At 26.3% G+C, this 18,668-nt stretch overlaps 2 protein-coding genes across 2 annotated transcripts; one reads left to right on the plus strand and one right to left on the minus strand.

Annotated features, from left to right (window-relative positions):
- Window positions 1–1,066: 1,066 nt before the first annotated feature.
- Window positions 1,067–8,028, minus strand: LOC126899459 (ATP-dependent 6-phosphofructokinase-like). The gene is made up of 16 exons (XM_050674413.1): window positions 7,929–8,028; window positions 7,686–7,837; window positions 7,415–7,604; window positions 7,034–7,244; window positions 6,551–6,659; window positions 5,993–6,181; window positions 5,256–5,446; window positions 4,870–4,939; window positions 4,668–4,811; window positions 3,953–4,114; window positions 3,283–3,435; window positions 1,991–2,090; window positions 1,803–1,932; window positions 1,645–1,742; window positions 1,308–1,509; window positions 1,067–1,212 (listed from the first exon to the last, which is right to left on the minus strand). The coding sequence occupies exons 2-16, from the start codon at window positions 7,833–7,835 to the stop codon at window positions 1,119–1,121; spliced, it is 2,193 nt and encodes a 730-aa protein (XP_050530370.1). The 5' UTR covers window positions 7,836–7,837; window positions 7,929–8,028; the 3' UTR covers window positions 1,067–1,118.
- Window positions 8,029–10,317: 2,289 nt separating this feature from the next.
- On the plus strand, window positions 10,318–16,960 carry LOC126899117 (uncharacterized). The gene is made up of 5 exons (XM_050673671.1): window positions 10,318–10,480; window positions 12,836–12,974; window positions 15,539–15,748; window positions 15,817–16,053; window positions 16,337–16,960. Coding segments are annotated over exons 1-5 (1,029 nt in total). The 5' UTR covers window positions 10,318–10,479; the 3' UTR covers window positions 16,779–16,960.
- Window positions 16,961–18,668: the final 1,708 nt, after the last annotated feature.

An 18,668-nucleotide genomic window follows, 5' to 3' on the forward strand; every position in this document is an offset into this window, starting at 1 on the left:
AAAAAAAAAAAAAAAAAAAAAAAAAAATAAATAAATAAACACATCATGGTAAAATTAATACCTTCTCAGCTTCGCATCGAAGCTAAAATGATAGGTAAAGACATAATGCATCTAAAAAAAACAAATTATATTGATTTGTTCATTTTTGAAAAAGTTATGGCAGTTTTAAATAAAAAAAACCCAGCACAGGGGGGCGCGGTACAGTGGTGACGTGGCATAGTTGGATCAAGTATAATGATATCTAACAGTGATACTATAAAATCACTATAAATCACTATAAAAAAAAAAAACGCTTCGATGCAAATCTTTAGATAGTGTTTAATTTTAAAAAATTGGTGGATTATTCCAAAAGCTATATGATCTGCTAGTTCTTTATTAATATCCTGATTAAGATAAAGTATGTCGAATGAAAAAGGGATTATTAAAAAATATTATTTCTCATAAAAAAATTGTGTTGATCCATATACTTTTCAATAAGTTATAGCATTATAAAGATAAAAATGTCAAAAATAAAATCGAGAATTTTCACACAAAAATAGAATTTGATAAAAAATAATTTGAAATAAAAATTTCGAAAATTAGTGATTTTTAAATTTGTAATTTTTTTGGAGGTTTCCCTCATTTACGGGAAACGAGGGAAATTTTTTCAATTTTTGAGGGTAATGTCTTTGACTAGATATAATTTGTGATCTTTTGACGTATTGTTGAAAGAAATCGGTCCAGTGAGAGCTGAGAAAAAGTGGCAATAGACAAAAAAAAAACACATCATGGTAAAATTAATACCTTTTCAGCTTCGCATCGAGGCTAAAATCAAGTTGTATAAATTTAAAATTCAAAATATATATTTGTATTATTACAATTAATTGCAAACAATCGTTTTACATAAATGTTCATCGAACAATACCTAGAACAATAGAATCTATTTGACGAACGTATTCGTTCGTTAAACGAGCGATTTACTGTTACGTGAGAGTACTATTATTTTCATTTATTCAGCCATTTATTTTATCTTTTAAAAACCTATATTTAATAACCTTAACAGAAATTATATTATAATATAGTAGAATTTGTTCGTTTAAAAATAATTATAATTTTGATCGTAAATAAAGCAATTAAGTTTAATTAGAAAATTGTTTCCAGTAATTTGGATCTTCGAACATTTTTGACAGCAATCGAAGTTTCAACCACCATATATCATTAGGTATGTAGTCTCTAAATTAATAAAAATGCAATAAAAAATCTAATTATATAATAAACTTTTTTTGTGATAGTAGGGTAATAGAGTATACTCTATAGAGAGTATTTACTTTGTAATGTGCCTTAAGCTTTCCAAAGAGTTATATTTATGACTATTTTTTCTTAATCCTATCATTACTGCTGAATTAGGTGATGTTACTATTCCTGAACATTGACTTTGAATATTTCTTATCCATTCTGTAGAAATTTGGCCTAGTTTTAATGCAATTGATCGATCAAAAGGACTAGGAACTCCTCCGGTTGCAATATTTCCTTTATTTATGTATAATAATGCATATTAAATTTATTACAAATTGTGCACATACGATTTGATTAATAGTTGGTTGGGTTAGGATGCACTTCAATAATGACTTAATAAATTTCAATAGTTTCTATTAAAATATGTACCAAGTGCTGAAGTTCTGGTGACAAACCAATCTTTGCCCTCCTCGCTTAGTATATTGCTGATTAATTCAGTAGTGTAATTTTCATTTGCTAACTGGCTTCTATAATATCAAAGATTATTTTTAATAATTTGAAAAATTTTCATGTACAAAATTTCATACCTGAGTACAAGTCCTCGAGTAATTTTTTTTGTGGAAAATTTTTCTGCTAAAACAGTAATACAGTGAAGAATATCCAGCAAATTAAATGGTTCCTCTTTAATAAAAGAAGCATCAGCACCACACGATATTGCTATAAAAGTTTAAACAAATTCAAAGTTGAACATATGCAGATTTTTTTATTGGTATACCAGCTAATGTAGTAAGGTATCCACAACTACCTCCTAAAACTTCAACGACAAATGTTCGAGGCCTATGTCCTTCAGCAGATTGTCTGATAATGTCACACAACTGAAACAAGAATGAATATCTAAAAATCTTTTTACCTTANCTTATCATTCATATCAGTCGATCACACAATGAACTTAAAATTTAAAATTACAATGAATATATAACGTTGTTTTCTTTATATATATTTTTTGTATTAATTTTTATATGATAATACTATACTACAATACTAAATGATATTAAAATATTTTTATTTACTTATTGTGAACAAATATTTAAGCAAGGTTGGACATTAACGAATTAAAAAGTTGAAGCTAAGTTTAAAGTTAATAATGTCTGTGTGGATAGTGTAGTGGAAATTTTATTTATGGTTTGTAATTGCGGTTGAGTTGCATTATTTTTTGCTAGTCCTTGAATGAGTGATTTCTTAAGAATTTTAGCATCAACTATACTGCATTCTTTTAATACGACGTTAAGGTACAAACCGTCGAAAGAGCGACCGAAAAACTAGATCTTAAAAAATTGACTACTAATCAATATGTCGTACAATAATGATAATAATAATAATAACTTTTTGAGGATATTTCACTATTTAAGTATTAGCTAGAAATTCAAAACGAAAATGTAAAAACAAGGTTTTGTTTTTTAAGTTTCTCATAAACTAATGGGTTAATAAAGTGTTAAATTGCCCCTATTAAAAGCATCATAAATATAATAAGTAATATGGTTAAAAATTATATATTTTAAGATGCTTATTAAAAATAGCTACTTAAGTCAAACTTAAAAAAAAAACTCACAAAAATTAAAATTGATTTGTAGTTTTTAGACTTTTTATAGTGTTGGATTAATTTTAATTTCTAGTACTTAACTAATAACTAATAGGCGATATATTAAGTTTAATTAGTAACTCGCCGTGACTTAGTATGTAGGTAACAGGTTTGTTTCGTTGCGCTGGGCTGTGTAGGTTTTCAAGTCTTCCTCCTTGGCACAATCAGTAACATTTTAAGGGGTCGTTAGAAAAATATAATATCATACAACTTGATTACAAATAACTAATGTAAAATTTTAGTGTATTGCGTGCATTATTCCTTTACTTTCCCTTTTAAAGTGTTAAGATCAATTTTTTTAACTAAAGACCATAGTAGTCTACGTAGACACCATCATTACAACAATCGATGGTTAAAAATAATAATTTTTTAACAATTATACTTTATTTTATTTTTATTTATATAGAGTTACAAGTTAAAATCTGTACCTTAATAACTTGATTCAAAGCAGTGTCAGCTCCTAATGAAAAATCTGTTCCTGGTAAATTATTACTATATGTCACGGGTATCACAGCAATAGGAATACAAAATTCTTCATACTTATTTCGATTATCGTACATTGCTATAGCTGTTTGAAGAGCCTGCGTTTAAAATTATAAAATATTTATTTTTATTTATTTTTTGTGTAATAACAGAACAGTAAATTATTGATTGTAATTAATGGTGTAATCAAGATTTCTTGATTATAAAAGGAAATTACTCGGTGTATTTGAAAGACTCGTAGCGTTACATAGGGCGTAATCAAGGTTGGATGAAGGGGATCATTTTTCCTTGATAAAATAATTGATTAAGTTACAATGTTATTTTGTTTGGAGGGGGTAGTGAAAAATGTTCTAATACTTATCCCGTTTAAACAAAATTAGTTACATTAGTTATTTCACTGTCAATTTATATTAAAGATCTTTTCTTCCTCATCTTTTTTCATTATTTATAAAGAAGTACTGCTACAAAAATTTAATACAGCCATTGGGGAAGGGACATGATCCTTGTTTATTATGTTTTTTACCAAATTTGAGTAACTATTTTGTTACTATTTTATTTTTATATAATAGACAATAAATTATGTATGGTTTTTGTGTATTTTCACGTTATAGTTACTTCATAGCCTCCAGCAATTATGCATGCATTTATTTTAAAGAACTTTAATTTTTCAGCCATTTCTTTTAGCATTTTGTCATTAGGAATTACTCTTGTTATACCTAGTTTAACTCCTCCACGATCTAACCAACCAACTACACTCGACCAGTAAAGCTCAACAACCTGTTAATTTTATAATTGCTTATTTTAGCTCATTTATAACATAATTTTTTAATAATTTTAACTAAAGTTTAAATTTATACTTATTTTCATATTATTTTGAGAGTAAATCAATGGTTGTAAAAAATGTTTAAGAATTTAGTTGGAGATGAAACGGGAAATTTTTTTAGCTTATATAAATACATATTCTATAGACGTTATATTTGAAGGATTAGTGTATTTTTATTTTAAATTTTATTAAGTTTATGTGTAAAATTTTATGAGGAAAATTAAAAATTATTTTGGCTAATTTGTTTTATGATAGTATTTATAAGAGCTCCTATTTATAATATAATATTATATTATGATATGGTATATTGTTTTCTGACTTGAAAAATATTTTTCTTCATTCGTAAATACAAAAAATTATGTCAGAAAAATAAAAATGATTATAACATTACTTATTTTAAGATACTTTTTAGTGTATATTTTTTTTGTATGCGTCGATACTTATTATTAGCCTTTTAAAAGCGACTTCTATTTGAGCTTTAGTTTTAAAGTATTGTCTAATAATTACATCGCCTTCGATAAATCCTTCAACACCATATTTTGACCCCAATACTCTGTCACCAAATGAGACAGTATTGCGAACTATTGAATAGGTTAGGGCATTAATTCCATTACTAGAACCTCCGATATTTAGTATGAGTGTTATGTTTCCCTGAACACAATATTTATTGATTACAATAATACTTCTATTTAATTATTTAATTACTTACATCACTACTATCGTTACTTTGTTTCTCCCTGATTAATTGTTTGTAAGTGTCGAGGTTTAGTTTGAAATTTCTAAATAAAAATATTGTGCACATAAAAATATTTAAAAAAATTAGTAAATTTTACAATTACGTTTTATATGACTCTAGTAGGCTTGATAGCGTTTAAGGGTATTAATGTTCAGTTTATTAAGCATAATCACTTCAGAGTAACTACCAAAAAATAGAAAACTAATAAAATATATTATTATTTAAACGTAATTGAGGTAATATGATATAATGTTAAATGGTTTAAAAATTATTTGTTTATATAATTTATCTAATATCGCAGTTTTGTATTCAAATGAAATATTGAGATTTTATATTAAGCTGGTAACTAAGTAACATACGGTCCACGAAGCATTAAAGCCGTTTTAAAATCTCTGCGTTCAATTGCTTTTGCCACTTTCAAAGTATTAGAAACACATTCCATTAGTGATAACTTAATAATTTTATTGGCACTTAGACATACAACAACTGATTCAGAATCATTTGTAGCTTCTAATATGTAAAATACAGCGCTAGCGCCCATTCTTGATGCCTTCAGATAAAAAACGATATCGTTAAAAAAATCTAGCTTTTTTGCAAAGGAAATTTAATATATCAGAATATTTATACATTTTAATGACACTTATCAATTTGATATATTTAAAGATTTTGAAATATATGCTAAAAAATTATTATATTTCAAGTTATACGTAGTGAAATTATAACATCAATCAGCTATGTGTGGATACACAATTGATCATAAATAAATCATCGATTGACTGTTAGCAACTTATCATAAAACAGTTTATATAAAACAATTCATTGGGATATTGTTGCTCGTAAAAGTCATAATTATATACACACAGAAGTGTAATATATTATTATTATATACCTTCGGGTATTGTGTAAGATTATTTTATGGTTTAGTTTACTGTTAGACTTAACAACAATTACAATGAAAGTTATTATTTTGGACTTATGTTCCCTAAAAAAAAATTACGATAAAAATCTTTTAATTTCTTTTAAAATTAATAATCTTTAAATTATTATTAAAATTAATAAGAAAATTTTAACTATTTAAAACTAATACTTAAATTACCAAAATTCTATCAAAAGCAGAAGGATTGCCTCCTCTTTGTACGTGCCCGAGAACAGTCACTCTGGCATCTTGTTGTAATTTCTCAACTAATACTTTTTTCACTGCATCTGAAGTTATAGCATTACCATTTACATCCATTGCTCCTTCCGAAACAATAATTATGTTCAGCCTTTTACCCATTTTCCTTGCCTATATTAAGTTTGTACAGAGATATATGTTAAGAAATACTAATTAATTTGAAGTTGTAGATTAAAAAAAAGTAGAGTCTAAAATTTGATTTTCTATGTGCTTTATATACTGGGAATTTTAAAATTCAAATCACTTGTTTTAATATAAATTATATCAAGGGACGAAATGATCCACAGAAAATTGTTAAGTATTTAAAAATTTCAAAAATAAATATTAAAATAAAGACAAAAAAATGTCTAGATATTACAGAAATAAATTGATAGATTAGGTTGAAATTTAACTAGAATATCATTTTTAAAATTAAAATTGTCAAAAGCTGTGCATGAAATTTTAACATAAGATAAGTAAATCATTGCAGTTGTAACTGACCTCACGGACTGCATCACTTAGTTTATCAGGCCAACTCAATGGTTGAGGCCATTCTCTAATAAAAAGATAATCTGCTTCGCACATCAAAGCACTTTTGACAGCTAAATAGCTATAATAAAAAAAAAAAATACAATTAAATAATTTTTTTATTTATATCAATACATATTACTATTAAATAAATATTGTCTTGATAATACCACAATATATATTATGATTTATTATTGCTCTATTTATCTTTAACGTATTCCTGAAAAGCTATATTTATAGTAAAGAGAATGGGAAAACCTACATAGCCCAGCACAAATGAAATTGAGTCCTGGTACCAAAGTATTGAGGCACAACCTGTTTCCAACTGAGCTAAGTAGGCCGCTTGCACGCAATACACAATACGCAATTAATACACGCAATCCTTTGTTATAATAATTATGTTAAAAAAAACTATATTGGAATTATTCATTTATTATTTATTATTTTTTTATTTACCCACAACTACGTCCCATGACTTCCATTATAAATGTTCTTTTATGTGATGATGCAGTAGATGTAATAGCATCCACAGCTTCAAGAATTCTGTGTAATGCAGTATCTGCTCCAATTGTCATATCAGTACCCGAAAAATCGTTGTCTATAGATCCAACAAGACCTACCAAATTTAAGTGACTACATTTTTTTGACATTTCTTCGCTAATATGTCCTATTTAAATGATATCATACATATTATAATTATTATTGTGTTTTGTTGAATTATGAGTTTATTTATAAAGTAAACATATTTCATTAATACGCTTCTAATGTATCACATCAATATAAAAAGTATGTAAACAGTTAAAAAGAAATTAACTCCTGTGATTTATATCAAAATGCCTTTTGCTAAGAGCTCCTTAACGTAATTCGGCCATTCTTGTCGAAAAATATGAGCTCCAGTTAACGAACCATCACCACCAATAACTACTAGATTAGAAATACCCAAATTTATCATATTTTTAGCTGCTTTCATTCTTCCTTCTATGGTAGTAAACTCCATACATCTTTTGGTACCAATAACAGTTCCACCCTAAAAATCATTTGAATATTTTAGCTTTATGTCTAAACATACATTTATAAAACTTCTTGTATAATTATCTTGAAACCATACCTGACCTATTATAAAAGATACGTCATACCATGTAGCTTGTTGAATTAAATCTTCGCCCCTAATTAGTCCATGATATCCTTCTTTCACCAGGTAAACATTTAACCCGAATTGTAGTGATGTTCTTACAACAGCTCTTACTGCAGCATTCATTCCTTACCAATTTATAATAATTATAGTAATAATTCAATTTTTTATATTAGAATTATTTTTATATGACAATTTTTAAAGGAAATGTTGCTTTACCTTGAGAATCACCTCCACTAGTCAATACTGCTAATGATTTGTCAGTATAATTCTTTCGTGGAAATTTTTTAAAAATATCTTTTAAAAAATTTAACGATCTAAAAATAGAAATATACAAGTATAAAAAAATATATCTGTTCATTTGATTTATTTGATTTTTACATACGTCATTTTTAATTCAAAATAGCAATATTTTATTAGTAGAATAAATATTTGGAAATTTATTAGATATTTAATTAATTTTTTTTGTATTTATATAAATTAAAGCTATGCAAAGTCAAAATAAATTTCAATTAGCCAATTGCTTATACTTAAATATTATCAATTAAAATATTTTCATAAGTATAAATTCATTTTGTCTTATGTTTCGGTATCATAATGAGATAAGAAACCTCCTATTTAAAGTAGGCTGCAATGACCTTTAATGGGTTGTAAATATAAATATATAGAGTGTATTTAATAATTTTTATTCAGTGAATGTTTTTTATTACTATTTTTTTAAAAATAATTTTTGCAGTTTTGGACTACGTTAAAGAATATTATTTATTATTTGTTTCTAATAAGAAAAAATGGAAAATTATTTTTTAAAATTTCATAATTTTATACTTTTGAAAAATTTTGACTGATCGATAACAACCTAGGGATAAGTACTTATGGAGTTTCAAGCAATTAAATATATAGTGTGGGTTCAGCTCGTACTGGTGTACGTTACTTCGCCTGAGTTCTATTTCCACTCATTATATTTTAATGCTTGCAGCTAAATAAGTACTTAAAACTTTTAAATTGAAGAAGTAAAAAAATTATTTTCATTTTTTTTTCTTATTAAAGACAAATATTAAAATATATGCTTTTAACAAAGTCCAAAACTGTAAAAAAAAAAAATAACACAACACATTCACTAAATCAAAAGTTATAAAATATGTCAAAACTTGGTGGGATACCTATACACCACAATAGGTGAAATGGTTGTTTTAAATTTATACATCTATCTTTATATAAACACTTAATTATGTCTGAATAAATATTTAGAAGTACAGTGATATAGCACATTCTAATTTATGATTAATATCGAGAAAAAGTAGTGCGCCAATTAAACAAAAATAAATATTTCTAAATATCCTATTGTAATAAAGTTTAAAATAGTTATTTCAACCTTGTGAATGTTTTTGTTTTGTGACTTCAAAAAATAAACTTACTTTAGTATTTCAGTTATAGTACAGTGTTAATAGTAAAAAGTATTAATCTGTTTGAATAAATAATAAAAGAAGAAATAAATTTGTGAAATCATGAAGCATTACACTATCCACGGGTTTCTAATGTTTCTCGTTAAGTAATCGTCTAAACTAAAAATAAACTACATAACGAACTCCTAGTGAAATATTAATACAATTTTGTATACAAAGTTCAGGAAAAGGACAAAAAATCCAATGACCACTCAATTTGTATGACAATTTCATAGCAAATAACATGGTGACGTTTATTTTTTATAAAATAAAACTCGAAGTAGGGAACGGAAAACCCTCAATTTTGGAAATACAAAATTTTAATTTTTGATTTTTCTATTTTTAAATCTTAACGAATATCACCTGCTACTTGTGACATTTAATAAACCAACAATCAGTATGTATGTTGTCATTTAAAAAATAAAGTTGGTATTTTTATAAGGGACAAGGGATAGATATAAAAAGTATTTAACCGCTTAAAAATTCAGAAATATATTCTTTTTAAATAAACCAAATATTTTTTTTTTCAGAATTATTATTTTAGAAGAAATCTATTGGTAAACAATAAATTAATTACTCTGTATATAGACTATTTATACTAATGTGGTCCTAATCTCACTATTTTGAAAATGATTGTTTTAACTGATCACTTCGACTTTGAAAACACACATTATTTTAATTTAAAGATAAAGTAATTATGAACAGTTATAATCTTACGGTTTAAATTTCTTATGATATCTTCTATTTCACACTGTATAATAATTAATCTCAATGCGTTAATATGTCAATAGTCGACTTAATAAACTTAAATTTATTATTATAGTATATTCAAGTAGAAAAAAATAAATGCAAAAAAAATTTTATCATCAATGTGAGATTAAAAAGGAACTGGAAATAATATATCTGTTTCATATTATGTTGATAGATATTTAATTAATCTGAATAATTCAATTTAACTTATCAATATTTGTTACATCCAGCAAAAAGTATAGTTAAATTATAAATTATTTTTATCGACAAAATAGAAAATATTGTCTATAATTATGCAATAATCCTTAAAAGTCGTGTGTTAATATAATTTTTTAATTTTATTGTACTCCCCACTAGTTAAAAATTCTGCGTGTAATAGTTTGTTAAATAAAATAGCCCAGAAATGTTGAGAGTCGGAGTGTTTGACCAATACTAGAAATATATGTTTGCCTTATTAACTGCACTCTCCACTGCTAATTTTACCGAACATGAATGCCACAAGTTAACGTTTAGTTATAGTAGTTGTACTACCGTAAGATAAAAAGTCGATTGTGTCTAAAGACAATTACTGAGACATAAGTAAGCAAACTTAGTTACTTATAATTTAAAATATGATGTGTGGTATTAAATATTCTGATTGCTCAATTTTTAAGTCTTAGATTGTAAATAAATTAAATAATTATCTTTTATGTTTTCTATCAAGTTAATGGTGGCGCAAAATAACATCAATCCATGTCTAATATCTTTACCGGATTGCATTAAATAATAATTTTTTTTTTGTTTACCAACAAGATTATTATGTACAACTTCCACCTTTTTTCACCATATTATGTTGAGTTACTGTTCATTAGGGAAATTCTGTTAGTATGTTAATTTAAATGGTAGTTGTTTTACTTTTTTTCAATTTAATTTAACAACTACTTAAAGTATTGCTACCTGTTGAATATTATAAAACATTTTAACAATGTCCAAATTATGCTTATTAATTTCAATAATAATTTTTTAAGTTAAACTAGTATTTATATTGAGAATTACACAGTTTAATGTAATTAGTTTTATGTAGTTAAATATATATTTTTTTAATCTAGTTAAATTACTTAGAATTCTGTATCATTTTATGTCATTCTGTATCTGCTCATGTAGTCTGAGAATTATATACTTTTTATAAATTTAAATTTTATAAATATACAATTNCTAGGTGATAAGGTCACTAGGGGTATATAAGGGAGTTTTTTCTAGTCGGGGTGTCAGTATGTGTTTAGCGTTGATAATGGTAACATTGTTTCCGAAATACGTATCCGCGACTTTTCATTAATTTTTTTGTGGCTTTTGAGTTTAATATTTTTAATATTTTTTAGTTTTTTTAAATTAATAATATTTTTAATATAGTTTTAATTTTACTTAATTAACTAGCCACAAGTGATCAATTTTTATTATATATTTATAAATATAATATTTTTGATAATCTAACATAATATTTATCAATTAAATATTAAAACAATAAGGACATATCATCAAATTGATAAATGTTGAGATTAATCAATGATTTGATGGCGACATCACAGATTTGATTTCCCTTTAAACTTACATTGTGTGTTTTTTATTTTCTTATTCTAAGTAGATTATGTCAATTTTTATAAATAGAGCCTCCATCATTATGTAGCAAATAATAGATAAATTCAACTATATTATGACGATTTTAAGCATTTTGAAGAATTTTATGTTATTAGATAATATATATAATTAAAAAAAAATCGTTTGGCTTGTTGCCTAGACTCATTAAATGGCCATTAGTATTTAAATTAATCATTTTTAGGTTTAAACATTGATTGATTTAAAAGTAAAATATAAGAATCTCATGTAAGTTAGAGCAATAATTTTATGTATATTTCAGGCTGATGACTTATATGTTTCAATTTTTTTAAATCGAAAAAAAACTATACATTTCTATAGTTTTTAAATTTTAATGCAGAATAAATTCGGTTTACAAATACAATTTTATTATTGTGTTCGAGCATAAATTAAATAAGTTTTTATAGTTGTAACTAACTGTAAGATTAGTATAGATAGAGATAATAAAGAATAAAAATAAAAGTTGCTTAATTATTTATTTTACGAAGAAATTAAGTCATTTTATCAAGACCAAGAACAGATTTAGAGTTATGTGGCTCGGGTTGTAACATTTAAATGTGGCCTCTTGATCTATACTTTATTTAAACTATGTGTTATGCTTTAATAAAAAATCTGAAGCTCCTAACCTTGATGATAGGACGCTATGGTAACCTTGGATTACATATTCCGGCCTTGGTAAAGGCTTTGGATATGAGTTTTCATTTATACAATAAAAAAACCATTTGTGCTGTGTTTGATATTTCTTCAAAAAATAATATTAGTTATTTTAAGTTTATAAGGGGTTCTTATTTACGTTTATATAAATTCTTGATCCTCTAATATTTAAAAATCGTTTTACAATAGTATATATTAAATAACTTATAAATATAGACAAACAATTATAAAAATACCAGCATGATAAATACAATTGTTTTCTTAAAATTTCAATGCTTAATAGGTGATTAATTTAAACCAACAATAAGTGTTTAATAATAACAATTTTTGTTTAATTTATCTCATTTAATATAGTCAAATGATTATTTTAAATGTAACACTTTATTACATTTTATATAAAAAAATAGTATTTGATAATTGTTGAGTTATAATACCAATCTTATTAGAGACTGGTCTAATTAAAAATTCTGATAAGATAATAAGGTATGAAGCTTATTTTTTGCCTAAAATGAAATTGAGCTGTTATTTCAAAATTAATTTATATATAACTTTAACATTTTAATATAAATAAATTTTAATATTATGAATTACTTTTATTTAATAATAATACTTATTAATTTAATAATAAATAATAAATAATTTTTTTAGTGACAAAACTGTCAAAAGATAATCAAACAGATTTAGCTAAAAAAAGGTTCAGATTAATTTTAAAAGATGGAGTCAACATTGGGGTGGATAAAATGCGTGTAGAGTTACCCCAATGGTTCGACGAGAAACTCTTTCTAAGGTAATATTTCGATACTTTTAATAAAAGCTGATTAATTCAAAATATATTAAAAATTTTAATATTATAATATATCAATATGTTTAGCTTATGTCTTATAAAAAAAATTGAAACCAAATCAATTTATCGCTACAACTTCGTTTAATATTTGCATTTTAAGAACAAAAAAAATATAATTCAAATCTATAGAAATTTATGAAAACTGTATGTTAGGGTGATCTTAGAGAATATTTCAGGAGTGTGGAATGAATTTTGTCGACTAAATTACCATAATGATTAAAAAATTACATTATATGATTTAAAATGTTATTTTTATTTCTATGGTTAGATAGCCCGGGGAAAAGGGATCTAGCCGTGAAGGATTACCTCCCCAGGTTATGTCATTTATTTAAAAACAATATAACTTCTACAATAATGACTTAATTCGAATCAAAGATTGTTGGGGGTGCATTAATAATATTCACAATGTATGTAGTAGGTATATTCCTGGATATAGAAAGGGCTTTTGACAATACTCCCTTCGATGCTATGTGTGAATTTTCACATCATGGAATAGAACCACTTATTACTAAGTGGATAGAATCCATGCTTAAGGAACGCTCCATTTTGGGATAGCTCCAAAATTATTATTGAGACCAAAGTAATCAAAAGTGTTAAACAGGGATGCCCACAAGGCGGGGTTCTATCCCCCTTGCTATGGTGTCTAGTGTTGGACTCGCTTATTAGAGAGTTAAACAAATATTGTTATACACAAGCCTTTACGGATGACTTAGTTATAGCAGTGGTGGGTAAATTCCCAGACACTATTATAGACTTAGCACAACAGAGACTAAACACTATACAGATATGGTGTAGTAAGTATGGTCTATCTGTTAATCCAAATAAAGCAGAGGTTGTTATGTTCACTAGAAGGAGAATAGGACTAGGCAGTCTTGACAATCTTACTTTAAATGGACAAGAATATAGCTTAAAATCGGAAGTAAAATACTTAGGTATTATCTTAGATAGTAAGCTAAAATGGAAATCGCATGTTGAGTCAAGAATCAAAAAAGCAATGACCACATTGTGGACTTGCAGTAGAGCCTTGGGAAAGAAATGGGGTCTTAAATCTGGAGTTATGTATTGGTTGTACACTTAAGTGATTAAACCTATGATATTGTACGGTGCCCTAGTCTGATGGACTAGAACAGCACTCGTTACAACTAGGAAAGAACTTAGTCACATACAGAGAATGTTTGCTATGGCCATCACTGGAGCATTAAGAACTACACTAACGGTCGCATTAGAGGCACTAATTGGATTGCCTCCTCTGCATCTAGAGGTTAAAGCTTATGCCAAAGCCACAGCACTAAGATTCCATAACTTAGGTATGTGGACTTTGGATAGTGATACAACAGAACATAGTAAAATACTAAAAGAGATAGACCAGGGCTTTTTGGAATACCCCTTGGACTATATCAAACCGTTCCTAAGAATAACATTCCCTACAAAGTGGAAATCACTACACGTAGAGAATGGAATATTAACCACCTGACTGAAAAAGGAGGATTTGTGATATATACAGACGGATCCAAAAAATCAGGAAAGGTAGGTGCTGGATTTTGGGGTTTAAAGCCACGAATAAATGTCAGTATGTCATTGGGCACAACACCCTCTGTTTTCCAAGCATCTGCAAAGCGTATTCTTTCCCAAGCATTAATGAGTTTCAATTATCGTAATCGTCTAACATTTTCTCTAATCGAGTAGATATGTCTATAGGTTATTTAAGCCAATTACTTTTTAAACTTTTTAAGTATTATTTTCTTTGTATCCTAAAAAGGACAGTCTAAAAGCGTATGGGCGGCATCGTCTACTGGTGCTTGCAGTGGTGTGATTTAAAGATAGTACTACTAATGAATTTAATTAATGTTTACGTGATACCCTCACATCCTTTATAAAATTACCCCCACGTGAACTTCAAAGGTTACATATGTTAGTGACATTTTACTTTTTTGAAAAATAATACACAATTATTTGCTCAAAAAAAAAAATTTATTTGAACATATTAAATGTATTAAAATAACTATTTTTATGTATAAAATATAACAATATTTTTTTCAAAAATAAATTAAGAAATAAAGAAGTAAATTTTCAAGTATAGTTTAACTTATTTATTTGTAAAAAAAATACGATTAAAATATCAGTGTAAAATAATAAACATATTCAAGTACACCAATTTTTAAAATTTATATCGAATATGAAATTTTTATTGAAAAAACAATTATTAAAAAATTTATCAAATATTCTTAAAAGTTTGTTACAAAAAACTTGAGTATTTAATGAATGCATATTAAATTATCTATTATACAGGTCAATCTCATCCAATTTATCCATATTATGTAGGTAGAAAATTTTCTATACATTTTGGGTTTGAATGAATTAGAATTTAATAAATTGAAATTAAATTAAGAATAATTTAGTTAGTTTTACATAAAATGATTTGTTTATAAACACTAATTTAAAATTTACTAATTTAGATTATTTTTTATTTGTAACCTGAATTGAATTGAAATTAAATTTTGTTTTAGAGGACAAAAATGTTTCAATACAAATTTTTATTCCATATTCTTGGCAGGTTTCATTGGATTAGTGGCTGTGTTATCTATACCCACCATATTAGATGTATTGATACTCACTAATAAATCATCTAATCCATATGCAGCGTACAAAAGATACACAGAAACAATCAAACATGTGCTAAAATGGTATCATTATGATATTCACAATATTAAATCGAAGTACGATAGTTGTAGTATGTGTTGAAATATGTATTGTTTATTTTATCCCAATGACTATTTTTAATCAGATCTCGCAAGTCTCTATCGATTGTTAGTGGATTTCATTGTGCTGCTGCTAAAACATCATTTAATGCCGGTCTTGGTATTCGAGTTAATCAAAAAGACATGGTTCTAACCCAATTCGGTTTTATCGGACTGGTATTGTTGAAATATAAAAATTTAGCTATTCAAATTTCTGAAGACGATGAAATGGCGTTAGTGCACTTTTGGAGGACTATTGGATATTTGTTAGGGATTAAAGATGAGTGAGTACTTATAAAAGTTAAAAAATATAAACACTTATTAAAAATAAAAGTATGATTAAAGCGAATACAATCTGTAAGGGGTGTAAATAGAGTCTATTCCTTAGAGAGGCGCTCTGCATAGTTAATTAAAGTACATGACATCCGAAAACTGTCTTAACACATCTATGCTACTCAGTAAAGATGACAAGGAGCTTTTGAGTTCCAATATTGAAATATTAAAAAAAATAATAATAATAATGCTAAATTTAATCAAAAAAATATGCTTAGAATATTATTGTTGCAGGTTTAATTTATGTAATGGAAGTTTAGAAGAAGTGCGTAGCTTATGTGCAGAAATAATGTCTGAAGTTTACGTGCCATCACTCGAAAACCCTCCGCCTGAATTCAACAACATGGTCGGCTATTTAATTGAAGGATTAAAACCTATATCTCCTTTGAATGATTTTGAGTCATTTATGAAATTCATGTGGAGGGTATGCGACCTTCCTGAAAGAAAATTGACTAATACCCGTAGTCAAATTACATACAATACACAAACATTTATAATTACTGTGCTACTGACAAAATGGTGGTTGGTATGGTTTTTTCGACCAGTTATGAATTTTCAAATTAAAATGGCTATATGGCTTAATGAAAGTTTTCCACTGTTTGCTGCTTTTAAGTTTGGAACCAAAGTATTTTGTATGAATTCTATCTCTAATGTTATAAACAAAAAGGATAATTAATTGAGCCATTTGATATTTATTTATTGACTTTTTTAATTTTTAATCATGGATAAAATTATCAAAAATTGTGTATGCAATTATAACTCCGATGTCTTTATTTAAACATTTAGTTTTTTCTCCGAAAAAATCACATATTTTTATTTGTTTACTTTTAGTGCTGAATAAAAAAATGTATTCAGTTGTGTAGTTGTACATAAACATTGTTATAATACTAGAATTAACACATTTTTTCATCTATGTTATATATATTTTAAACATATTTTATGTTTATTCATTAGGGCGTAATTTAAGCAAAAATGTATGAGTCGCAAAATTATTAAAAATTACCTCAGATGATATTAGCATTTTCGACTTCCCCTTAATCACTTTTTAGTATTTATATTTATAAAAACAAGCTCAAAAAGTAGGGCTCGCAAACCAAACATCTATTTACAGAATGATTTTCCCATTTCAGTGTGGGCGGAGTATACGTAAACCATTATGAGCTATACCCACCCGCGCTACAACTTACTTAATATATTAAATTCTTGTAACTAAATAAGTTTTTGTCGACCACCCATCAAAATTTTTCTAAAAACAAGGGCTAAAAATGGCTATTTTATAATTTCACAAAAATTAAAAAACTAAATTAATATTCTTGATTTTCTATTTAAAATTTATTCGTGTAAAACAACAAATACATGACTAATGCTAATTACATTAAAAATATATAATTGTTCTTTCATAATATTAAATCTTTATATGGAAAACTAATAAGTATTCAAAATTAACAAATATAATCCAGGCATTGAATGAAAATTTTTTAATTTTAAAAATCTTGTTACTTCAGTATTAAGGACTTCTTTAAAAACTTATCCATGATTTGATGATATAAATCATAAAATAAAATTATTATTGAAGTATTTAGTGTAAAATAAACACATGAGAAGAATAAAAATTTGACAGCTGTTGACAACACAGGGCGGTTATACCCCGGCCTGTAATAATAAGATAGATATGGNTTTTTTTATCTGGCCCGCGAACTCTTTTTAATTTGTAAATGTGGCCCGAGAATTAAAAAAGGTTGCCGACCACTGCTCTAAAAACATCTATATGAAAAACAGTAGTCTGTTTATATCGCATTGATAAGCAAACGTAAATTTAATCAGAAACAATATACTTATATACACTGAGTGGGCACCGAGTCAATAAAAAATTTTTTTTTTAAATGATTAGATCAATAAGATACATACGAACTATTGAATAACTATACAATATTGTGCTTACATAATCGAACAATAATTAGCAAACATTTATCATTGAACACTTAGTAATTTGAAGGACGATGAAAGAATTTAGGGGTCGCAAAACTTTTGTTACCCTACCATTTTGTCAGAGGTAGTAAGTGAGACCCCGTATTTAAGCTCCTGTTTATTCAAATGTTATCTTAGCTTCGATATGTATCTGAGGAGCTATTGGTTATACTCTGTTGTGGTTTTTTATATTCGTATACGTAATTGCTTCCGTTCCCACTGGACTGATTTTGCTTAGCGATAAGTAAAAAAATAACCAAAGGTACTTAGTTTAATATATCAACACCATAATACTGAAAAATTACCATCAGTCCCAGTAGTTAAGAGAAATTACAGTTGTAATAAAAAGAAAGAAATTCTAACGACTTGTCTTTTATAGATAATCGGCTTGTAAAGTCGATAATCATATAATTTTTGTTGGATATCATAGTTATTTTTAGCGCACTATATATTTGAGTAATGTATTGATTAAAACTTAATTTTTAGTGGTAATATTTAACATAAGTATCTTACTTTCAACATAATTGTCCTTGACATTAAAAAATAAAATTATGTGGGTAAATTAGTACAGATGAAAATATATTATTTATATTTTCAC

This window comes from Daktulosphaira vitifoliae, unplaced genomic scaffold (genome assembly GCF_025091365.1).
Source record: "Daktulosphaira vitifoliae isolate Bord-2020 unplaced genomic scaffold, ASM2509136v1 Scaffold_2, whole genome shotgun sequence".
Taxonomy (NCBI): domain Eukaryota; kingdom Metazoa; phylum Arthropoda; class Insecta; order Hemiptera; family Phylloxeridae; genus Daktulosphaira; species Daktulosphaira vitifoliae.